At 44.2% G+C, this 25,581-nt stretch overlaps 1 protein-coding gene across 14 annotated transcripts in view; it reads left to right on the forward strand.

Annotated features, from left to right (window-relative positions):
• Positions 1-25,581, forward strand: part of CFAP61 (cilia and flagella associated protein 61) — a 95,994-nt gene that overhangs the window by 25,577 nt on the left and 44,836 nt on the right. For all 14 annotated transcript variants that reach the window (XR_005604254.1, XR_005604256.1, XR_005604255.1 and 11 more), the window contains 4 exons: positions 191-268; positions 1,515-1,721; positions 3,563-3,697; positions 16,114-16,241. Coding sequence is in view for 8 of the 14 variants with exons in the window: in XM_039569655.1 (XP_039425589.1) it covers positions 191-268; positions 1,515-1,721; positions 3,563-3,697; positions 16,114-16,241 (548 nt within the window). In the remaining 6 variants the exon portion in view is untranslated. The remainder of the gene's footprint in view (positions 1-190; positions 269-1,514; positions 1,722-3,562; positions 3,698-16,113; positions 16,242-25,581) is intronic.

Consider the following 25,581-nt stretch of genomic DNA (forward strand, 5'->3'; position numbering starts at 1 on the left):
TCCAGAGTCCAGCAACACCTGGCTCAAACAGGGCCCTCGTGGGGAGCGGACTGGCTAAACCGGGATAGTGCCTGGGAGGTGCGCTGGGAGGAAGGTGTTTTAACTGGGACTCTGTGGTGAAATACACAGTTACCATTAAAAAGAGATTCTGCTGAATTGGAAATACGTGTCTGTTGCCTTTGCCTTGCAGGATGGGATGCCAGTACGGGCTTTTGTAGCAGAAGTTTTGGATCAAATCGTTGGTGTTTCTGTCACTAGGGATGAAATGGTAAATTCTGTTTGTGTTCCATGAGCTTTGTGGTGCTTGGTCTTCACACTAAAGGCTGAGTTTTGTGCTTGAAAAGATGATCAGGTAATGGAAAAGGCTGCCCAGAGAAGTGGTGAAGTCACCATCCCTGGAGATATTTAAAAGACATGTCTTTTAGGGACATGGTTTTGCAGTGGATTTTCTTGTATGTGTGCCTAACAAAGCGTCTGTGAAAATGCTGCTTCTAGAAGCTCCCTTCTCTCCAGCCTGTGTCCACTGTATTACTTCTCTTTTTGTAGATAATGATTGACACACAGATAAAAAAAATTATCCTGTTATTTTCAATAAGCTGCTGCTGTGTCCTGAAAGTTTTCCTCCTGCACTGTTTTGGTGTTTTAGCACAAAGCCATTCTGCCTCTAAATACGTGCTTAATCACCTATTTACCTTCTGCTTTCCAAGTCAATGAGCAGCTTTGCCACAAGTCCTTCAAAGAGCAGTAATTCTCCTTCTAGATTTGCTTTCGTAACTTTTTTCTCCAACAGTAGGTTCTGAAAGATTGTGAATCATGCACTTGAAAGCAAAGAAAAGCCTATTCTCTGATGGAGTAATAGAAGACTTTGCACATTATTATTGAAAAGTAAACATTCTCCAAGTCTTACTTTTGTGGTATTCTGCTAGGACCGAAAAGGTGGATTTTAGGTTGTTCAGCAGTTCTAATGCTTAGTTTTTACAATAGAAGAGTCACTCCTGTTTCCAAGAGTAATTCTCTTGATTATATTAAGAGCTAAGAGGATAGACTGAGTGAATAAATGTGCAAAAATATCAGGTTATCACTTCAACAGGGAACACTTGTCAGAGGGCATTTCTACACAGCTCTGCTCTGTAGAATTCCCTTTCTCAGCTGGAGTTTGGTGAGAGGGACAGCCTGGGCTTCCGTGCCTTGACCTCAGAAAAACAGGTGGGGTTTTTTTTCCCCTCCATGGATATCTGTTAACCTGTATCAGACGTTGTGGGGAAAGGGTCAGCTGTGCAGTCCTTGTAAATAAGGGCAAGCTGCAAGGAGAGGCTTTGATACAATGAAAAGATTTTCAAGGAAAGTCTGTTCAGTCAGTGCCCTTAGTTGAGAACAGCTCTCACAGACACTTGATTTCAGTGTTCCAATGTAGTTCCTTGATTGATAGAAAGTGACTCATTGGTTGGTATTTGCTCAAATCCTGCCAAGGTAGCTGCTGGTCACTGCTGACTCACAAATTCCTAATTTTCCAGGATATTGAGTATATTCAAGCACACTACAACGTTGAGGACTTTATTCGTTTTAATCATCACCAGCAAGAGGAACATGGACATCTTTGCCACTTTGTCTTAAATCCTGTATTTCATCACTATACAAAATACTTTCTAAAGGAGATTCTTCGCTTGGGTCACAAATCTTCTCTTTACTACCCTGTTTATCCAGAATGTGTGGAGGGCCAGGTAAGGAAAAAGTAATTTGTATTTCTTGTATTAAATATTGGCACCTTTTCTCACTTTATTTTTTATTTGCTTCTGTGAATGACTGCAAACAGGGATTTTCTTGGCTATCTGCAGCAAACTGTACTTTCTTCCTGCGTGACATATTCTGGACCCATGGACACAGCTCTTGCGTAGCAGGGCTGGTCTGTGGTGTCCACCAGTCTTCAGGAAGTGAGGGGGCGGGGGGAGCAGAGAGTGGAAATGTCCTTGGCACTCTGCCCAGCACAAGGGTAGTGTAGCCTGAGTAAATGCAAGGGGATCATCTTAAATGCATCCAGGTGGCTTATAAAAACTCTTCCAAAGGGATTCAGGTTCTCTAGACTGTGTTTCACCGAAAGTCAGTGGGATCTAGGCACCTCACTGGCTTTTGAAGGGGGACTTGTGTTTCTGCAAGTGTCACGGGATAATGGTAAGAACTGAACTTCTAATGGAGAAAATCCGTCTCCAAGAAGAACGTAATTCAGCAATACTCACATATGTGTTTTGCCATCAGTCTCACGTCAGAAAAGGGAGCACAAGGTAACATTTTCAAGCCTGTGTAGCCATGTGAAGCTGCTGTCTGGCTCAGCCCCATCGCCTGGGCTCCTGGCACCACTGATGGAAGCTCATGGTGCATCCCGAGGGCAGTTCATCCATCGGTCATAGCTGCCTGTCTCAGGATAGACGGAATTTTCCCCTGGAGACTCACCTCCAGCGTGGGCTTCTGCCTGGCTGGCTGGACTGGGCACCTGGTGTTTAGATGGTGACTGAGATGGGTTCTGTCCGTGGTGGTTCGGGTGGTTTTGAAACCACTGCTGACTTTCATGTGTGAACTTTTGACAGGTTAGACTTGGGTACATTTGCAAAAGGATGTGTTTTTCTGTGCACTTTTGTGGAGTTCTAAGTGTTCCAGTGAGGAGCCAATGTTCCTGCGTGGCATTAGGTTCTCACATTCTGAAGAGGCACTCACAGAAATGCAGTTTAATGGCCCTGGATGGAAGAGAAGTTAAATCTTAGCAGTGATTCCTGTGTTGACTGTTTCCAGGCTACCAGGCTACAGAGTTGCTCTAAGTTACTTTAGCTTATCTAATATTATTATCTAATAAGTGGTAAGTGTGGTATTTTACTTAATTCTCAATGTAGTAACTTCAAGTTTTTAATATTTGTGGATGGAATGGCACTTGAGTGTAATTTAGTTTGTGTTAATGTTCATTCTGTATTTCCTGTAATTCTCTTATTTTCTTCCCTTTCACGTTGTAAGTTACGCCAGAGCCAGTCACGCTGTAATAGACAGATACAGCTATTTCTAATGATCCAGGCTGCTCAGATGAGCATTAGGGTTTTGTTCATCTCAAATTTCTGCCAGTTTATTAACATTTATCACTTGGATGAACCAGACATTTCAGTCGGTATAGAATTTCCATATAAATTCATCTGCGTTCCTTGCCAAGCGAGCAAAGGTTAGCAGTGAGCAGATAACACAGCTTAATGAGGTCAAATCAAGCTGATTCATGATCGCTATGGAGAAAAATATCCTCCTGGGGAAAATACTTGTGCTGAAAAATCCCATAAACCAAACCACTTGTTTATCTGTCATTCCCACAGAGATAGTAATGTAATTACTCTCATAATTATCTTCATTAGTGTCAGGAATTATCTGCAATTCATTCCTCTGCTCTGAGTATGTTTGTTTATTTGCTGATTTTTGTCTCAGATTTAGCCAACAGAGCTAAGAATTGTGTGTTTGCAAAGCCATGCAGCAGACATCTGTGATGCACTGCTCTGACATTCTCTCTGCTGAAATATGGATCGCTGTCTTTCAGTTTCAGCGTCCCTGTGCCCATTCCCTGACATCTGCCCTTCATTACATGGCTCCCGTGCGGCCGAGACGACAGATTGTCTATCCTCTGGAAGAGCTTGGCGTGAACGCTCCGTCGGAGCAGGTCTCCAAGGATCAGGTGGGTGACAGCAGCGGCAGCAGGCGGGAGGCACGGTGCCAGCTCGTGCAGGGCTTGGCAGATGGGCTGGCATTACCCTCCCCGTGCTCATAGGCTGCTCCTTAATTACAGCGGCCGTGCCGGCCGATCCCACTCCGTTGCCGCGCGCCCTGGCTGGGCTGGGCCCGCAGCCCGTCACACACGGTGCCCACTGGAGCAGAGCCCTTCCCACTCCATGCTGACATGATGGCAGCACTTTGTCACGGCCTCCCAGCGCCTTCTAAATGCTCTGCCTACTGCTGAGCCCTTGCTCCTGCTAGGTCTACTTAGGTATTGTGCTCTGCAAGCGGAAAAAAGACAATGTCATGCTTTTGACTCCTTCTGTAGAAATTGCCTAAGTACATTTTATTTTTCAGTCCCAAAGTCAGGTTTCTTCCATGCACGAGATACCCTTAGAACGCCAAATGACTTAACAGCAAAGGCAAAGGTTGTTTTCACTAGCCAACTGTTTTATTTGCAAAGAACTAGTGCAGTCTGGAGGTTCTAAATGAAAAGGCTCCTAAAATTTCATTTTTTAAATAACTTACACCTCATTCTCTTACATTTTTAAGTAACTAAAATTAGACGTGAAGGTGATTCCTCAAAAGAGTAACTAGTGAAGCTGAAATATTAGGAAAACCACAATTAGTGATGGATTCTCTCAGTAGGTAGTTGTAATTTTGTGGAGAAATATAATTAGGGAGCTTTATGTCTGTCTACTAACTTCCACTTGGCTGAGATGGGCTTCCATATAATATTTTTAGTGCTGTCCTTTTCTCAGTTAGTCAGTAGGTTTTGGCACCTAAAACTCTTAATTAGGCAGCAGCTGGCAAAGTGAAATCCAGAACATGGCTGAGGCTGTTGGTCTGAGTTTGGCTTTGTTCAACAGCCTTCCTTCCGCATGCGCATCCCTGCCTTTATCTTCTCTTCTCTGCAGAATAAACTGTCTGATGCTTTTCTTTAAACTGCTTCTTATTCCTAATCTTTAAAGTGATTGCTCTCTTACTAAAAGAGCTCATCTTAGCATTTTTGTTGAAGCTGGAAAATCACATACTTCCTGTGTTTGAAAGATTTGCAAATCTTTTGTCTGCTCAGGTTCCTCCTGAGGTTTTCTGAGTTTCTCTGTGTAGGTAGTGACATAAGGGTTTGAAATCTCAGATTCAAATTTCTATTTAATAGAATGTGTGAAATTTTTGCTAAGAAGTTGTACTGGAAAAACCCCAACTCAAGGCCAGCCACTGTGTAAGTATCTGTGCATCTGTCTCTGCATGAATTATAGATTTTTGACAGACTGTGCTCTATCAGAATGGACATCTGGGGCTAAGTGCTGGGTGGTAACTTGAGGATAAAGCTAGTCTGCTTCTGCTGCTGGCTTCTCTGAAATACCACGAACTTGAAACCATATAAAGCTAAATTGACTCTTCTGTTGAGTGAATGAAGCGACCTTTGGCCACCATACGTTGGGAAGCTTTGTAACATGAGGAGCAGCCTGCCACGGGGAACTGAGTGTGCTCATAGGAGTAAGGAGATGGTGCTGCTTTTAGACCTTGGGCAGCAGCCAGGCAGAAGGCACTTGCCCTCTCTCTGCTCAGATGCCTTGTAAGGGAAGATTGATCCCCATCAATAATCTTGCACTACCCTGCCAAATCCTGTAGTGAAGTTACAAATTAACTGAGGTGTATTTTGTAAATTAATACAACCCAGTTTCAGTAGGCACAATATTATCTTTCTGCCTTTTTGTAGTGATTAAAAGGCTTCTCAGACCTACTGTAAACAGTAAGGTGCAATCTGTAAGGCAGAGAACAACCTGTCCCACCAAGGAGATAAATGTGATAGCTCTGTAGAATGGAAAGGCTGAGAATTGTCACCTTATGAAATACATTGAGACAAGATGAAGCACATTTTGGTTGTAGAAGATGCTCATGGGCTGGGAAGTGAGGGGAGAAGGACATGAGAGAACAATGCTGTGAGGAAAGTGTGGAGAAAAGAGGGAGAAAGGTGAAAGGCAGACAAAGAGTCTGGAGTAGGAATTAGTGGGAAGATGTCTGAGGCCAGCACCTGCAGAGGAGGAAGGAGAAAATGTCTCCTATCATCTTTGGTTTGTGCTTTTAAACAAGATCAGGGCAGGATCTTGCGAGATGTTGAGATTGGGCAAGCAGGGATTTCAGGCATTTGAGACCACTCCTCATTTCTTTATCCCGTGTCTCTACCCCAGCTCACCAAGCTGGTTTAAACCGAGGGGGCTTTGCCCTCTCCTATTTGAAAGCAGCTCCTCCAGAGGCGAATCCATGCCCGCTTTGTTCCCAAGAGCTGGAGGGCAGGTTATCACTGTAATTGCTGCTCTAGAGGGCTCTGCAGTAGTGGCAGGATTTGTCACGTGAGCTACAAGATGAAGATTGTAAATGCAGGTTGATTTCAGAAATGTAAAATTTTCATTGATTGCCTGCCCTAACTGATTGCCTGAGTGTCTGTTGCTTGTAATGGAGATAATTGTAGTGATATTCTTGCTTTGATACCCAGAAGATGCCCTTGATATCTAGTAATCAACAAATCAACATCTGCCTCTCATCTATTGCTTTTTCAGCTGCCTTCCTCTTGTTCCAGCCCTTCTCGAGCTCTTGCTCTCCTTCTCTAGCTGCAGAGTGTCTTTTTGCCCGGTAACAGCCTGGGGCTGAGCAGCTCAGTCATTCTGTGTCGGGGCACAGCTCACAATTTGTGTGTGGATGTCTGTGGGCTGTTAGTGGCTTTGTATCTCAGCGAGTGTGCGGTGGGAGCCCTGGGGCTCCATCAGTCTGTATCTCCCCAGAACATTCCAGCCTGCTTAGGGCATGAAGGGAATTCACTCATAAACACGGACCCAGCGCACAGAACTCAACCAGGACATGCGCGGGCGCTTTCCTGCTTCCTTCTTCCTTTCTCTTCCAAAGAAGAGAAAGCAGCAATCTGAACCACAGAGGCTTTGCTCTCAGCGAATTCCCGAGCACTGCCAGTCCAGATGGATCTTGGCTCTGCTGGAGAGGTGGTTTTCCTGTAGGTCTGGATCAGTTATTACAGACAGATAAGCACAATGTGGGATAACTTGTTGTCCCTCTGTCAACTCTCTCTATTCTTCTGTGGTGTCTGGAAAAGCCACCAAGGGGGGAAGTGCCATGTGTCACCCTCCCACGGATTCCTGAACTGCTCCCACCTGTCTCATGCAGGGAGCACGAGCTGTGTCTTGTGCTATTGAAGGAAGCATAGGTCCTTCCTGCTGTGGGCTCTCTGGCAGAGCTAGGTGTCAGCTGGAGAGATGTACTCTTAAACTCCAGAAACTTACCTGATGAACCCACAGCTGACTGCTACCTGTGTGGCTATCTACCTGAGTTCTCTACTTGCCCTGTTCTCCCCAGGCCCTTGTGGCATTCCCTGTGGCTCAATCTTGTTTCTGGTTTGAGACAGGCTTTTGGTTTGTGTTGCCTCTTAGCTAATTGCTAAAATGACTATGACTCCAGAGAAATACAGAGCTTAGGAGCTCTCCCTGCTCCTCCCCTATTTGCCATCCTTTTCATGAACACTTCGCCATAGGTTTTAAGGTCATCACAAGTTTTTTCGCTCTTTCTCTTGAACCACAACTCAGTGCTGCTTCATCTTTGCCTCAGAAACCCTGTGACTCCCCAAGCAGTGGTTCCATTTCCTGAAGGGCTGTAAATTCTTCCTTACTTCTTCCTATGTCTTGAGATTGCAAATACATTTTGTTGCTGATTTTGTGTGTCTGTTCCTACCAAACTCTGTCTCACATTGCTCTGCTAAAGCGATTTGGATAAATTGGGTAAGACTGGACTGAGAAAGCACAAAGCAGGAGATGTTAAGTGTGCCTGTCTCCTATTGCAGTCCCCTGGAATGGCTCAGTTGCTGATTTGCATCCAGTCCTGAAGTGTCCAGACTTTGGCATACCTGTTGAGTAGCAAGTGTGGCAGAGGTGCCACATCTTGGCTCAGAATTGCATCGGCCACACATCTACCGCACTGGGGTTCAGGGCACAGACCTGACAGAGCTTCTGCCTGCTCATTAGATCAAACACTTTGTACAGCTGTGCCAGAGCAAAAGGAAATCTCTGATTTTTGTATTCTGGATCAGCAACCGGCGCTGAAGCGCCAACTGGCAGGAGATCCAAAGATTCAAACTCTAAATTCCCTTGCCGTTAAAACAGATTAGATTATTATTGTGGTTTGCACATCTGTCAGTCACTGCAGTCATGTTACACGAAAAACAGTTGGTTACAACAGAATCCTGAATATCTTATAAAGTGCTGCTGGCCTTCACGGTGCATGTCATTATTGGTGGAGTAGAAAACTATAGATAATGAAATAATTTTTAATTATTTCTTCATAAATAAACAATTTATAAACTTGTTTGCTTTCTCACCATCTGGGAGCATTCTGTTCTCCATCTGCTTCATGTAATTATCAACGTAAGGGAAGAATAGGTGATATAATTAACAAGAATAACTGATCCACAGTGAAGAACAAAAATGTCACACATCTGTTGAATTATTTCCTTGTTTTTGCCCTTTTATTATTATTCATGCTATTGGGTTTATTATATTTTTATTTCATGGCTGTGTTCAAGCTGTCAGGTTTTATTGCACAGTTCAGAATTGTTTTTTCTGCTCCAGCTCATAAAAAGGCAGAACAGTTGCAGAAGCCTGTGAAGTGTTGTATAAATTTAGTTAGTTTAGTGTGAGGTTCAAATGCAAAATGGAGGCCAAGGCACTGCAAACTCAACAGTTTCCAGTGCAGTGTGGAGGTATTTTTGTGTTTGTCTGATTCCAGTGATGATGCTTATGGTAAAGGCTATGAATAAATGGCCTGAGAGCAGTTTAAAATAGTAATTAAAACAAGAACATGAGAGAAAATAAATCCTTGCTTTTAGATTCATCTTACAACTTGTTCCATTGCCGTGTATGTTCACTACTCAAATGACTTATGAATGTAGGAGCCATCCCGGATGATCCTCTGTTCTGTGGGCTTTTTATGTCCATTATAAAGTTGCAGTACTTTAAAACAGTATATATTTACCATGTTTTGTAAAAAGAAAAGGAGAAATTAGCTATCAGGTAAAACCAGAAAAAAAATTTAAAACATTTTTGAACTTGACAAACTTTCTCTTGTGGGGAAGCTCGTTTAAAAAAAGGGTATGAAACCGATCTATATGAGTGTTTGTATAGAAAACTCATCCCTAGATGCTGATGTCCCCTCCAGCAAACTCCTGGGGAGTTTCACTCTCTGTGGCTTCTACTTTCTGGTGTTTTGGCCAGTTCACTACCAGTTGCCTGAACTTTTCACTAGTGCCCAGACTTAGCACAAGCCATCACCTTGAGCTGTGCAGGCAGAGAAGCAGAAAGGACTCAGAACTGATAGACTGACTGTTAACAACACCTTGCTGTCCAGTCCCAGCCAGTCTGCAGTGTACATCTTGAAAATTTTAGATCAGTTGTAATTCGAAGGTAACAAAAACAAGGACTTAAAATCAGATTTTAAAACATGGGGGAGAGGCTGTCCACAGAGGCTACCACAGAGCAGTCTATTCTGAGCAGACAAAGCTCTTTGCTCCTGACTGCAGCTGAGAGTAGAATGAGGTTTGTCACCTTACCTATCCAAAGAGAAATGCCCAGAAGGTGGAGAGAGGGACAGGCACGAGTGCTGTGAAGCACCAGAGCCTCTGCTTTGGAGTGTGTGCCCATCCTGGGCACTGGCCATTCCCCATCCTGGTCTGTGGGCATGACCACAGGAACAGCCAGCTCTGCTCCTGGAGGTGCTTCTGGGGCAGCAGTGCCCGGAGTAACTCAGGGAAAGCGGTCACTGCTATTTTACCCTCTCACTGTCTGCCTTGGAGCAAAGTGTGTGCTGGCTTGGTAGAACACCTGTAGCAATTAAGGGGTATATTTTGGCAGTTTCAGTTCTATTTATGTGCAGTTGAAGCACTGGAATGTACTGAATATGGCTAAAACATGGAAGGTTTTTGACGGTTTGGGTTTTTTTTTTTTTTCATCATTAGGCCTCTACTAAGATAAGAAAGAGCAAATATAGCAGAGAGCCTAGGGAGGATGGGCAAGAGAATTCCCTGCCTTTTAAATATCAAGGCTCATGTATCAAAGTTAAAACAGCAGAGTTCCTTTGTGTTACAATTTGTGTGTGGACATTGGGATTACAAACAAAGGCTTGGTGTGGATAGTTTTCACTTAACCAGGGGAGTAGTATTAATTTTTAAAGCAGTAACTGTTGCTTAAGATGCTCGTGTGCTCAAGTAATGAATTTTTAATGCTTTTGTAGTATATGCATGGATGAAAATCCATTATTTATTGTTCTTCCCCTTGGCTGGTGAAGGTGATGGTTTTATAGCACCAGTAGGCACACAAACAGGCGTTCTGAAGCGAGGCTGATAACAAATTTCCTCACTGTAAATGTCAGTGGGGTTTGTGCGATGCTGCCATTACATTTTGTTTGGAAGGCTGAGTGTCACGCCGTTATGGGAGGCACCAGATGGCATCATTAACAGGAGTGTTTACCACTTATGTGCATGTGTGAAATTAAAAGTAAGATGACCTATCTTTGTTTTGAAAGCGTGGTGTCAGTGCTGTACAGGTGTTAATGACATTTGCAGTAAGCTGAAATAGGCACTTCTGCTTACAAACAGGTCAGACTTGGCTTACAGCTTTTTCAAAGCCGTTTGTTAGATTGATAATTCCAGCTTGTAAGGAGGAAGCAGACATTTTTGCCACAGAAAGGTGATGTTCACTGTTATAAAATGGAGAGCTATGTCTGCTGTCACTAAAACGTTGACTCTGTGATCCTACTGATCAATCTCCCCTCATATCCTGGACTATTATTTGTTACCTCGTGTTCATTATTTTCAGTATGAAATGTTACGATTTTTTTTTTTCCCCCAAGCTTTTAACTTTATACCTCTCTTATGTTTTTCAATGAGTTCCGTATATTTAAATTGCTGCCTCTGTCGCCCTGAGTCTGTACTCAGGCACTGTGAGGTTGCCTCTGCCTGCTCTCAGCTCTGGCTCTGCTCCTGTCACTGCTGAGTGTCTGTGTGTGGGCAGCTGCCTCTGCAGGCTGGCTCAGTGTTCCCAGAGACCAGTGCAGGCTGCCCCTTGGCTGCTGTTCCTGTGCTCAGGCCAGAGGTTACCATAGGGCTCCTTTCCCCTGGGGCTGACAGGCCTGTTCCTCTCTCAGAGGGATGTGGAGCTTATGGGGTCAGTCCTTGGCCAAAACCCACGTTTGTATTTGCTGCTCTCTTTCCTTCTGCCTTGGAGAATAAGCCGTAGACAGATGACCTGGGTAGCAATGACTGCTGTCAGAGGACTAGAGCCAGCCATGTGCTTTACCCCCTTGCCAGCCTGAATGCTCTGATCGAGTTCCTGTGCCTTCCTGTCCTTCCCTTTCTCCCCAGAAAAACGGAGGAGAACTGAGCTCTCTGAAAGTGGCACCATTCCGAGTTCATTTCTTTGGCCTTTGAAGCAGAGCAGCAAGCAATCGTCAGGTCCTTACACGAGTGTGAACTGCCCGGCCCTCTCTGGGCTGGGGATCCAAATGTCAGTGCTCAAAGGGAAAAAGAGCAGCTTTTTACCATGGTAACGGTGGTTCTGCAAGGAAATTAAATAGATGTGTCCGTGCTCTGCTCTCCTCTGCTGCTGGTCGGAGTTAAGCAGGAAATCCCTGGCTTCGTACGGAGTCATAGGGACTGGCATATGATTAGTTATGAATATAGAGGTGGCTTTTGCCAGAACCTGAAGATCAGCATTTACCCATATAGGCATAATAATGGTGTAATAATACTGACTTCATTCATGAAGGCCTTGGGGATCTGTGGATGAAGATATTCTGTAAAGGCAAGGTGTTATCTAACCGAGCCACAGTTCTCGAAGAAGGGTTCTTTGACAAAGACAAAACAATTAAGGCTGCACTCTTCATCATTGTTTCTTTTCCTGTTTTCTTTTCCTTCTGTTTCTGGTGTTTGTATAAATCTGTGAATGCTTGGAAACAGCTTTTGAAAACATGTTTGCAGAGATTTCTAATGAGGCTTTTTGGAATGTAGCTAGTATTTAGAAAACAATTCCTAATGCAGGCTGAAAAAGCATGCATTTTCCAATCAGTTTTGTTCATATCACCTTGGTAAACATTGATGTTTCTTTTTTTAACTTGTGGTTCAAATGGAGCTTGAAATTAAAATAGCTCTGTTTGCTCACCTTCTTGTTTGCCTGCCACTGTCGCTGAGCTCAGCACTACTCTCGTAACAGGTTTGTTAATTGTTTTCACCGCTTCTGATGGTTTTTACAGAAACAGTTCAAATCGTGTGGATCCTCTAGAGCAGTAACTGTTGTTTCTCAGTAACAAATGTTGAAGTAAAACCAACGCTTTGCAGGCAGGTGTAGAATCCCACAAGACAGGGCTGGGAGGGCCCCTCCCATTAGTAGTGAGGGATCGGTGGAGATGCCAAGAACATAGCAAATGAGTCAGCCCCATGTTTGCCATGCAGTGCCCTGAGCAGCCCTTCTGAATGTGGGCCACTTCAAGATACTTGAACTGCAGCCAACACTTCAGTGTGTTTAGCTGGGCAAGGCCTAAGTCCTCAGGGTCTAATAAAGTCAAGTCTAAGTTTAATGGTCAGACTTGATGGCCTTAGACGTCTTTTCCAACCTAAAGGATTCTGTGATGCTGCGAATTCTGCAGTGTTAGGGAGCCTTTGCATGAGGAGTCCCAGAGAGGAGTGCAGCAGCTCTGACACGCTACTGAGTGTTACTGGGATAGACTTTCCAGTGCCCAATTCACAACAGAGTGCTGTTCTCTTCCTGTCAGGGCTGAAATCCTTTGTCCAGATTTTTGTTTTTACATTTTTGGGTGTTCAATTTCCATGGTTTTTTGTTAGAATGAAGCTAACGTTTGCTATAAACCCTGACTGGTTGTAGAACAATTATAATAAATACATACAGAAAACCTTCAGCCGGCCCAGGGTCCAACGTTTAAAAACAGAACTAAAAGGAACCTCAAAGTATTCTGGATGTGAGTTTGTACCATCAATAAATAATGTAAAATAGTGAGTAAATGTACCACGAATCCATTCCCAAGGCGTGTGCAAACCAGGCAGGAGAGCTGGGCGTGAAGCTGTACATAGTTGGAAAGTGCAAAGGAAATAATGTTTGCTGAAACCTTATCAGTATTTCATGTCTTTTTTTCCTTTGGTTGCTTGGAGTAGCAGGATGTGTGAATTCTGGATGCCATAAATGAATCCTGCTCTGGCCCATGTTGTGCTGTGAGATCATCAGTGAAAGCCATGGTTCCCATGCAGGGTGTGTGTTGTCAGTGTCTGGGGACTGCATCAGCGTTTTAATGAGGTCTGGTTTGAAGGCCTCTGGATGATGTCATTGGGTGTCCATGTGCAGGAATAGCCCCATGATCTGATGCCAGAGGGCCACCACTGCCAGTGGCCACCACTGCCAGCTCCGCTGTCCCTCTGCCCCTAGATGGGAGCAGCGTTGGGAGGGCAGGGATGCCAGTACTCCAAATAATCACTTGATAACCAAAGAAAATCCTCTTTTCTGGGCTTCGTATGCTTTTTCTACCAATGGCAATTAATGCTTTTCGCCTTGCATTAGTTAACGATTGCTGGTTTATTTAATAGATTGGATACAAAATAAACATGTTAGTTTGCTATTGACCTATCAATTACAATGTCTGATTACCCCTCTGGGGAACACGTGTAGCCATTTGTCCTGACATTTGGTTAAAATAGGTGGTATTATGGGACCATTCCACCTAATTCCTTACTCCCCAGGGCTGTTTAGCGTACTTAGCTGTAGAAAGGTGATTTCTGGAGCATGACAGCTGTTGGTGTTGGGGCCATTGTGCGGGGAACAAAAAGGGTTATACTCTGCTCATAGGCTGCCTTTGTGTCACTGATACAGAAGCCATTTCATGAATTAGACACAACTCTTCCTAGGGAAATTGTATTCCTGCTTTTATTGCTGCAGAGCATTAAAATAAACCACCAGCACAGCAGTAGAAGGAGATGTTTGAGCATGGTGTTGCCGAGAGGCCTGTTGGGTTTATGCTGTTTGCTGCTGGCATTCCTGCCTATTTTCATTGGTTAGGTACATTACAAGTAGTTTCTTTCCATGTTTTTTACTGTTCTATGAATTTATTAAAAGCCACGTTTCAACACAAACATTGCTTAATGGTTTTTTCTCCGGAAGTCATTGCTTTTCTAGAAAGTTGCAAGTCCATGTGTGGAGCAAAACCCAGCCTGGCAGAATTGCTGTCTGCCAATCCCGGGAATGTGAATACTGAGGTGAGGGCACAGTGTCCTCCACGCCTGATTGTGGGGCTGGGAGAGCTCCACACGTGTCAGCACTGGCAGAGCAACAACTCATGTAGCTGGGGCATAACCATTCAGTGTGTTATATAAGAAACACGGTCAGAGTTTGATTTTAAGTAGTGAGGGATGTCTGTAATACTTGGCATTGGTTCTTCTCGTTTCCTAAAATCTCTTCTAAAGATGTACACTTTCAGGGAAATACAGAAGGCTTTTTCAGTTTCTGAAATGTGGAAGTGTTACAGGCATAGTCTAATTTATGATTAAAATCCTTTTTGCTGGCAGATCCTTCTGTAAGGAGTGTTCAACCATGTTTGAAAGCAGTGGCTTTGAATGGGATTATGGAGGTTCTCTGTAGGGACTTGCCTATGTCCTGTATAACCCTGGAGCAGCAGGGTGGTTCTGTCCCTTGCCCAGGCATTCTTCATTGTGGGCGTGTGCTGGCTGCCACACAGCTGACCTCCGTTAAGCAGCCACCCTGGGCTGGCATACTTTTTGAGATATCTTCTGGAATTTTCCCAGGGCAGTCCAGTCCCTGAGATGAATCTGGCTCACCACTGGATGTCATCGTTGCACTGTGGTGAACTGCAACTCAAAGAACATTTATCTGGCAGTAAAAAATAACGTTGCCTGACCAAAGGTGACGTACAGTTTTGCCACATTCTAAATGACTTGCTATGCAGTCATGCCATTTGGCAGGGAATTGATCCATAGTGCTTCCATAAGGGACAGGACAGCACTCCAGTGAGTTCCACAGTGTGGTGGGGCTGTTCTGAAACCCCAGCTGTGGAGCTCCACCAGTGCAAAGACAAGGCATGAAAGATCTCTTAGGGATCTCAGTGTGCCGTGTACTTACTGAGAGGGCATGTGTAATTACCACAGCTTTAAAAGAAAGTACTTACTCTTCATCTATTGAGTTACTCTGTCAGCTGATACATAGGGAATATATTTCAACTGTACATTCATAGGAGGAATTTAGAGGACTTAATTTTATTAGTGCTGTTTCCTATTTGCAGTAGAGGAAAACCTGTTAGAAGCCTTAGATTGCTTCCTTCCTAAGTGTCACAGCAGGAATTTATTGGAGAAGTTTCTGACAAATAACAAAAGTGGTTCAGTTTTGTATTGGTCTTCCCAGTGCATTTATGAACCTGCAGTTACCCATTCTGTGAAATGGGAATGTAGGCAACCCAGAGCAATAGGAGAAATGCAAACTGCGAGATGGAAAGTATTTCTGTGTCTTTCATCAGAAATGTGAAAACTTAACATAGTCAAAGCGAAAAAAAAATTGTCGAATGCAATAGTATCTCTTGTCTCTTAGCTGTATATTTGTTTGGAGAATCTCAGGTAGCAAGACCTAGAGACACGTGGGAAAAAAACCACATGGAGTTTATTCCCTTAGCCAGAGTGTGAATGAAGTGGTGTGGAAATCGGTAACTACCAACGTTGCAGTAAGATTTGTGACTGGTGCATTGATCCCAGTGACGTTGAGGTACTCATTTACTCATGTGGCAACCTGGCTTTCCAGGTAGCTGCTCTGTATTTAAGAAAAGAGAAGGATTGTTTTGGAAAGGGAGTTTTCAATTAAACACAAAGACACTCAAATAGAAGTTCCTAATCAATTTACAAGTAAAACCATTTCCATGAATAAACCACCAAGCGTAAAAACTGCTCTATGAGATATAAAAATGGCCTTAGCAGTATGTAAATGCAAGTTCCTGAGGCATTTGATAAATGGCAGTGAGTGATAGCAGAGGCAATGTTTTGTCCTCTCCTGCAAGGATTCCAGAGCATCCTGCTCAGGAGAAGCCAGGCCATCGAGCTCTTGTAATTTTCTGTGACCTAGTAGATGTGTACATATTCCACGTATCTTAGTACCACTTATCTGGTGCCACGCACAGAAAAATGGTGTTAGTCATGTCAGTGAGCCATAAGAAGTTTTGTGTCAATGCAAGATAATGTATCACTGAGAGTTTAATGATTCCTAGCAGGCATTCAACTATTTTTTTAATGCATTTCTATGTCTTACATATTTTTTTCAGCTGAATTATTCTTTGAACCACACAAATCGAAAGCTGGTGCTGGAATCGAAAGTGTGTATCAACACTAGAATTGTGGTGGTTGGTGCATCCGATGTTGGAATCTCTTTTCTGGAAACGCTGATTTTTTGGTAAGTTTTTTATTTTATTTCCTTTGCTGAAAAGGGTGTGTTCCCTTTTGTATGAAGGGGGTTGTTTCTTGCATTTAAAGCATTCCTTGGGTCCATCTCAGTAGTCAGTGTTAAAGGTCTGAGCACCTGCGGATGTAGGGATGGATGCTGGTGTCCTGGATGCCTTGGGACTCACAGGATTCCAAGCAACTCCGAGTTGCACGTGGATCCTTAAGGTGAAGCCACTCTGAAAATGAGAATTGAAAACACCTAAAGTTGCTTTGGCCATTGTTCTTAAACCACAGTCTTGTGGGGGGAGGTGGAGTCAATGGCCCTTTGCCTGTGCTCCCAAGCATTATTGACCTTTAAAGCCAGTCGTGCCTGGTGGGATCCCAAACCTGTCTGAATCCCCCCTTCCCCAAGTCTAAGGCAGGGAAACCAGTGGGTGAGTTCTGCTGTTTAGCAGCCTTCCCAACGCAAGGACAGGGTGCTCTCTCTGGCGTCTCACCGTTGTACCTGCTCCATGGCAGTTTCAGGGGCTTGCTGGGGAGTCACACCCTGAGAATGCAGTTCCTTTGATGCAGTTGGTGTTTTCTGCAGAGTTTAACCACGCATACTAGAAATGTCATTAAAGACTTGCAGAAGTGAATATAAAAGTCAAATTCTGAACATGATTCTTGCAACAAAATGCAGCAAGAACTGAGTGAGTCTGGTGCTTTTATGGGAGGCAGAGAATGGAAAATTCCACCTTTTTTTTTCCAATTAAGCCAACAACCATTGATAACATCACAAGTTACATTTTCAATACATCAAGAGAATAATAAGTTGAAGAGCTTTATAGATGTATTGCTGGAGGAGTGCAGAAAAATATTCTGCTTCTTGCCCTTCTCTTAGTTCTTGACTTCCTGTAAAACAACCGATCTCAGGGTAAATAGTGTCCTCTCATCCTCCTGTTCTCAGCACCTTCTAGGTTTTCAGTGCCATCCCAAATTCAGCTAAACATGCACTTTAGAGCCTCTAACCCCTTTCTTGTTACTCACCCTGCGCTGTTTGTTGCTGCCATTTTGTTATAAAGCACTGTGGGGAAGCCAAAGCGTGTTTGTGCTCCAGGTGTGTCAGCTGAGCCTGTCTGTAGCGAACAGGCCTTTGCAGGCATTACCCTTGGAGCTTCCTCGGCCGAGGCTTTGCAGCCAGGGCCCGAGTTTGAAGCAAACTCGGGCAGAGTTGCTGCAGGACATGTCCTCCGTGAGCTTGGCACCCAGCCTCAGACATGGGGTGCTGCTCGGAGAACCACAGTGCCAGCAGGCACCACTTAGTGCAGTGTCACAGAATTTATATTAATAGAGGTATAAATTTGGGAAAGATTAGTTTTTAATTTTCACATCAGCAGCAAATAGCCTCCTGATCAATGTGAAGGCCTTTTAAAACAATTTAGTTTAATTTACTCATAATTTTCTAATATTCCCTGCAAAGGTTACATGCACTAAAAATAGCTGGATTGAATCAATTTGTGAGCCCTAATCCTTAAAAAGAGGAAGTAGTTTTCTCATCGTTATTCTTCATACTTAATTATTTTACATTACCAGTCACCATGGAAACATACAAATGTAATTCACTTACCGATGTGGCAATTATTAGAACTCGATCTTGCGAGTGTTTTCAAGTTCTTTGAGACTGAAGAAATACATTTTTCATTAAGCAGAGAAATGACCCTGAGAATGAGCTCTGCTGCCCCGTGGCAGGATGCCTCCCGCTCCCGCTGTGCCGTGGGCAGTACCTCCCAGGGCACAGTGCTCCTGGAGCAGTGCTGTGGAGCAGCCATGGCACCGCTGCTCACCCACCCGAACCCCAGGGAGCTTTAGGCTTTTCTGTGCTGCTCGGGCAGCGTGTGCAGGTATATGTTTTCAGCAGTAGCGCTGCTTTTCTCGAGGATGCACAGGGATTGTTTTGTTCTTTTACTGGAAGGCCAGGTGACTGGTGGAGGCAGCAGCGCTGCACTGGCAGGGGCAGAGCCTGGTCCCTGGCCAGCTGTTGGTGCGACAGTGGGTGGTTTTATATTTGTTTGGTTGGTTCCTTTTTTTTGTCTTCTTTCCTTTGCTAGTTTCAAAGGGATGGGCAGGGCAGCAGGGTTAGGCCAGAAGGACACAGGATTACAAGACCCAGTGTTTCCAGTTTATCCCGGGAACCAGGGGCTGGTTCCTGGAGCAGCACGCAAACTCAGGCAGCAGGGATGGAAGTTTGGCTTAAGGAACACGGACCTTGCTCCCGACAGTATCTTGTCACTGGTTCCAGTGCAGGGAACCCATTGGCTTTTATCCAGCTCTTTGCATATAGCTGTGGAAAGCACTATGGTCTTCAATTATAGGGAAAACTGTTTTTAATCTGTTGTTTAGAAAGCCTCCTTAATCCAAACCCTGATGTAAACAATGACTTATTCTCTGAGGATGTTGGAATATGCATTACATGCTACATGAGATAGCCATGAATGGAAGGTGCCTAAAATCACAATATTTCATATGAAATTGTTGTGAAATCTATTTCCCTCTCCAGGTGGGTCCATTAAAATAACTATTGCATTTAATAACCAGATGGATTAAAGTACATTTTTGTCAAAGCCCTGAACTTCTTTCTCAAAGTAGAGTTGGAATCCGGCACAGTAAACGAGAGTTTTTTGCTGCAGGGCGATGTCTCCCACTGGGAGTTCGGGGTACCCAGGATCAGCTCCAAGGTGGTAGGGCTTGAACAGCGTTCCTGACGGAGCCTGTTATCTGGCAGCACCGGGGTACACAATATCCTGCACATCTGGCCTGTTTGGCTGTAGTTAGCATAATGCTTGCTGGTTAATTAGGCTTTTTATCTTTGCATTTGTCTGGGAACATCTGAAGCCTTCCATGTTGCCTGTCACTAATTAGTTGACTAATTAAATAGTTAGTGCTTACTTGCTGACCACAGAGCTCACGCGCGATGAATGGGTTAGTGATGCCCATTGTTTTGTCCTATCTGTCTTTGCCACATGAGCTGACACACGTGTGCTTCCCTCTGCCTTCCCTTCATAGCAAGGCAAGCCCAGGCCATGTGCTCAGTGTCACTGGGCCTGCATCCCTCAGACATTGTTGCCTTCCATTGCCTCTGGTGAGCGGAGCTCGAGTCGTGACAGAGATAAATCAGATGGGTCAGAGCTGGCCTTGTTGCGCAGTCGGCATCACAATGAACGCTGGCAGTGACTGATACCAGACATAAACGAGGGAGAGGATGTGGATCAGGATCAGCCTTCCTAACAGCCTCTGCCAGAAAAGAAGACTCAAGTAGCATCAGTATGGGCTTATGTTATAGTTACGGTCTTGCTTTTGAGACTCTCTGCAGTTTTAAATATGATTATTTCAACTTGAAATACTTGTCCTTTAAATATGTGCAAACACTCTCAGCCCAAACTGTTCTTTCACACTTGAAATTTGTAAGGATTTGTAGATTTTCTCTAGTTACTATTTATGTCTGAATACCTCTAACTTCTTAGTGAGTGTTAAAGCTGATCTTGGAAATAGTAGTTTTCTCATAAAAAGCCTGTTCAAAATTGGAATGAGTCACAAGGGTTTTTATAGAATGCTGGGCTGCATCTGTCATCCCCTCCTGGTGACTCAGTGGGACATCCACAGCTCTGAGCCTGGTAACCTGGTACCTCTGATCGATGCAGTTCAGAGCAAATACAGCAGCTTTCCAAGTGCAAACACTACACTGAGGTTCTGCAGCTCTCTGCTAAAGCCATGGAGGAGGTGTAACCACTTTCTCTTCTGTTCATATTTAGTTTTGTTTGAAGTTTGTTCCCAGAGCTGCGGAGGAGGGGTAGTGCTGAGCCCTCCAGAGCAGCCTCTGGGCTGCCTGAGGGTTGGCTTGGAAGCACAGCAGACTCTGCAGGCTGCTGCAGTGGAGAAAAAATTACTTGTCTGGCTAAGCTGTGGTCCTTCCCACTAGTGATTAGCGTGGATTTAATTCCTGTTCGTGTCTGTGTGTGTGTGTACTCAGAGGAGCAGAGTGAGTGAGGTGCTGACACGTGGAGGTCACTAACTAAAGGGAAGGATGTTTGGGGTCAGGAGTTTTGGCCCAGCTGACTCCTCTGCCAGCGGTGTCCCTGTCCTTCCTGGGCTGCCAGCTTTATGTCATGATGACTTGGCACTGGGGGGGTGCCTCAGAACGTGCAACTTTGAAAAGTTGTGTGTCCTCCTGCTGTCAGGATGAGCACGTGTGGTTAAACCTCAAGCCTTCCAAGTTTAAGGGCAGGCTGGTGGCATCTGGGAGCATTTTGAGGCTGCACACTCTGAAGGCAGTGTTGCCGGATTTGCACCAGGGCTACATCGTGGAGTCAGAATACTCATCTCCTCTGCAATAGTTTGGAAAATTGGAGTCTGGTAGACAGCCATAAAAACCCCGCCACCTTGGTTTTAACATGGGTAATTGGCCAATAATATTAAAAGTGTCCTATTAGCAAGCTGGAATCTGCATTGTGTGTTACTCACTGGAGCACTCACACAGCAGTAGGCAAACCGGTGAAGTTTCAACCACACTTTAGTTTTACTGCCCAATTTATGGTACCTTTATTTGTGGAAAATGGTGTTGGTGTCTCTCTACTATGGTTTGGAATCTGCCAAGTGATTAAACAGCGAGAGACTGTAACTACTAAGGCCATCATCAGATAGCCCTCATTTTCTGTCTAGAAAAATAATTGCCCTTTTTGAGGAAAATGAAACACTGGAACACTTGTGGAATGGAAATTGAAATTTTAGGAAGGAAGTGCTCTCGCTGAAGCAGTGGTTGGATGGTACTTTGCTTAGGTCAGACTCAAAGCCAACTTAGATTTGGGATGGTAGGGCTGCCCTCGTGAACTCTGTAGCTGTGGAAGGATATGGATGGGTCTGATTTAGCTGTGTGTTTTGAGTAGGCAAGGAAAAGAACTCTTCATATTTCTCTGCCCTGTTACAGAACAATTCATACTGTAAGAACTTTGCCATGTTGATTTTAGTAAGCTAGATCCTGAGAATGCCGCAGATCTTGAGTGGATGCTCTAGTTTTTGTAAGCAAAACCAGTTGCTGGGAAGTGAGAGGTGACTGGAAGGGACAGATGCAGTGACAGCCACAGGAGGGGGCTGAGGTGTTTCAGAGTAATGAGTTATAAGGTGGATGGGAGTTCAAAAGAAGAAACTGGAAAAAGACATGTTTGGTAATGTTCAGAGAGAAAGCTAGATTGCAGACTGATGTAAAGCCATGAAAAAAAGGAGGAATTAGTAAAGGAATTGGAAGGCAACAGAGTTAGAGTTGCTGGTGTGTTTAATTATATTGCCTAGGAAAAGGATAACCACAGTAAAATAACCACAGAGAAGGAAATCTAGGACTAATCACTTGAAGGGGGAAGAGTGAGAGGACTAGTTTATATAACCTAGCAGGAGAATCCAAATTTAACTGGGGAGGAACATCTTATGAGACAGGATTGCCCTGGGTTTGCTGGGATAGAGTTAATTTTCTTTCTAGTAGCTGTGTTTGGATTGAGTGTGAGAATAATGGTGATAACTCACAGATGTCATTGTTACTAAGTAGTGAACCAACAAGTTTGAAGTTTGATGAGGGACCCAGCTGCCAGTGGAGAGAGAAGCACTCCCAGCATCCGTGAAGGGTGTTAGTCAAAGAGTGAAGCAAATGTTCTTTAGCTCTTTAATGTGTTCTTGCTAAGATGTCAAAAATGGTGACAGTGCTGGCTTTCATGGCCTGGGCTTAGAGGTTGCTCTTCTTAGGGTGACAGCATCTGATAAACCTGGCAGGAAATTCCTGGGGAAAAAAAAATACAAAGCACTGTTCCATCAAAATAGACATTTTTGAAGGGACCTTGTTGTTTTAATACCAGGAGGAAGCAACTGGGGCACGATGAAATATTTTGCAGAGAGAGGAAGAGTTTTCATGGGCCAGGTTGTGTGGAAAGCCCCTCCTTGGGACACTTGCATTGACAAGCGTCCCGGTAAACACTGTGCTGTTATCCCTTTTTTTGTTGAGCAAATTCATTCACAGTCTTAACACTTTTTCCTAAGGTTGATCCAAGGGAGAACTGGCTAATCTTTGTTTACTGGTAATTGAAGAGGGATAACTTGTAGGTGGACATCTGTTGGTCAGCAGTGAATCTGGAACCCTGCTCTGGGGGCTGCAGTTGATGCCCTCAGAAAAGGTTCTGGAGAAGAGGTGCTTTTGGTAGGTGTTGATACAAACAACAAGCCCTTCTGCTGCTGGTGAAGCCAAGTACGGCCGCCCCGGGAGGCAGAGGCAGAGAAGGAAAGGGAAAACACTGGGGCTGGCAAAGGAATTCAGTGGAGAGACAATGTGGGAACACATTGCTTGGAAAGGTGGCTCCAAGCAAGGCTGTAGTGCTGAGTAACACATTTATCCTGGAGTGACAGCACGAGTGAGGGGGGGTTTCTTTCTAGTTATTCATATGAGCAACCTTTGTTAAGCTGGGCATTTCTATCTGGAGTTTTGTGTGGAGCTGGGAAACCTGTTAGAATATCTTTGGAGATGTCTCTTCTCCAAGTCACATCCTGATTGTGTGTTCTTGAGGTGTTTCCTTAAAAAAAAGTCCTGCTTTGGATAAATGGTTATATTTGCGGGGAAAAGGAGAACTGTCACATCTGCCCTGTACGGTGAGACTGACACCCGGGCAGGCCGAGTTCCTGCACCTTGAATACAGGTTATGGCCTGCTGGGACTCCCATCATCATCTCTGCTTCTGCTCTCCTTCCTTCCCACAAAATCTTAATGTTCCTTTTTTGTTTCAGAGAGGTTTCTCTGATTTCAAAGTTTTGTTAATGCAAGACTTTATCACATCTTACTTTTCAGCATTTAGTGCTGAAATCAGAGTATTTTTTACCGTTTTCAGAACGAACTCGAGCTGCCATTTTTATAAGGGCTTTGCTGCAGTGAAGCTGAGGATCCAATATCATTAAGACTTTACTTTTGGATAGGTTATAATTTCAGATACTATTGTTTAAAGATTGTGTACACAGGAGAGCACTTCACATAGTTACCAATTTTAGGCAGATAAAGCATTATCTTCTGTCGCGTTTTTATTTTAGTTTTCATTGATGTCTGGAAAAATAATTTTAAAACCCGCAAGATTTCAAATAAATTGAAATGCTCGGGTTCATGGAGACTACTTCGCTGCACTTTATTTTTTGTAACAAAAGTGATTTGACTTGTTGTGATAATGAGGGGTTTAATGAAAGCAACTAATTAAATTATTTGTTCAGGCAGTTTCCACCGTCTAAGCCTCCATCATTATGCCACACACAGGAGGAAAAAAAGAAGGTAGTGAGACATCAGGCAAAAAATGCAGCAAAATGAGCAAGGAATACGCTAACAGATTCACAAACACCGGGATGTATGTAAAAACTGTACTAAAACTTTTCTGTGTGTCCTTTTGATTATGCTCAGTAAATTGGTAACCCTGTTTTATTTTGAGGACAAGGGTGTTCAGACCCTTTTTGTAGCTGTCCTCTAGAGCTGTGCACTGAAACCCAACACCTTTTACTTATTTCCCTAGATACTCTAATCCCTCCCTGCTTTACCAGTATCTTTGAGCTGTTCTTCCCTCTGTATCCACAGCAACGTGAATCCCTGCTGGAATTATTTGCTTCTAAAATGCAGGTGCACTTGTTTAATGTTGCACTGGTTCAGGCTCTTAACTTGAGGACTTTTTCACCAAATGGGAACCTCCACTTTGCCCTGTTTCATGTCAGGCATTGTTATATTTCTTAGCAGCATCTAAGTTAGTCCCAGTCGTGACACCCGCTGCCTGTTTCCAGGGCCTTGGCTGTTTTTCAGTTAAGAGCTTTTAGGCACCAGTAAGGAATCAAAAGCTGTAGTAAATAAGCCTTCCTTTTGTTAGCCTAGAAATAATGAAGCTCAAAATCCCCAGCCTGTCACCGTGTGGTGACTCTGCCATTGCCCGGCAGGAGCCGCAGCTCCCCTCTGGTGCTCAGGCTTGCCTTTAAGTGCCTGTATGTATGTCAATGTACGTATTTTCAATCTGGGGTTACGCGTGCCAGCCACACTTGTGGAGCCAGGCCTTTGTAACACGAGCTACGACATTTGTTACTTATTTAAAGATTCTGATAATTTTCACAAATACTACCAGCCTGTGCTCAAACACTGAGCAAATTCTGACGCTCGGCAGCAGCAGGGGTTTGCCTCTGTGTGTGCAAATGCGGCCGTTCTTTGCTCGGAGCTGTGCCGGGAGCTGTGCGGGCAGTGTGCGGCGCTTGGAGCACGGGCACCAGCCCTGGCAGCTCTGCAGCTCTCCCCCTGCACCACCCTGCCCTTGAGGAGCTTCCAGCCAGGGTGCTTTGTGCCTTGGTTTTCCTCAGTGTAAAGTGGGCATCAAAGATAGGACTTGCTTCATCTCACTTCATCCAAGGAGATGCTAATCAACATTTTGATGCCTGCGAGTTGAATGAGTGGGAAACATGAATTAATATTTGGGGCATATGGGGATGCCATGGGAGCGCTGAGGTAGAAGTAAATCATTAGTTAGTAAATCGTACTGACTTGAAAGGTCTGATTGAAGCCTCCCGCTCAGTGGGGAAAAAGGGAACAAATACCGTATGACTGGGGCAATCCTGGATGCCTGCGTGTGGACTCAATAGAGGTAGAGCATCTGCAGAGGAAAATGGTATGTGACCGGATCAATAAAGTGCATCATCGTGCAGTCATGCAAAAGAGGCACATTAATGGTGCCTAGAACTTTGATTCTGCCGTGTTTCTGATGCTGGCTCACAAGGTTTCCATCCCAAATATTAAGAGTATTTAAACATAATGTTACTGTAGCCCCTGGATTTGAACACCTGCTGGCAAGAGGCCCTGCGGTCTGTAAAGATGACTTCAGCTCCACACTCCTTGCTCTGAGGATAGGAGGATGTGTTGGGTGTTTATGTAATTAATCCCATGTAAATAAATGCCCAGGAGCCGTGCTGTGTCGGTGTGTGAAGTTACTGTAGTTGTTGTTCGCACCCCGGGAGCGGCGCTCCCTGTGTGCAGATGGCATCCCTCTTACACTCTGCCTTCAGCTTCGTGGATCAGGCTCACTCTCATTTACATAAAGACCATTTTGTATCACTCAGCCAGCATAAGGTGGCCATAAATGAAGAGCAAATTCTATTTACATCCACCTCTGCAGAGTGACCTTAATTTAAATGAGAATCAGGCCCATAATCTGTATAAATATATGCACTCTGTTACATTAAGGTTATTTATTACTTTGTGCTCGGCCTGAGTATGCATGGAGATTTACCACAGATAATCCATAATCCAGAATTAAACTATTAATATGCATT

This window comes from Corvus cornix, chromosome 3 (assembly GCF_000738735.6).
Source record: "Corvus cornix cornix isolate S_Up_H32 chromosome 3, ASM73873v5, whole genome shotgun sequence".
NCBI classification, from domain to species: domain Eukaryota; kingdom Metazoa; phylum Chordata; class Aves; order Passeriformes; family Corvidae; genus Corvus; species Corvus cornix.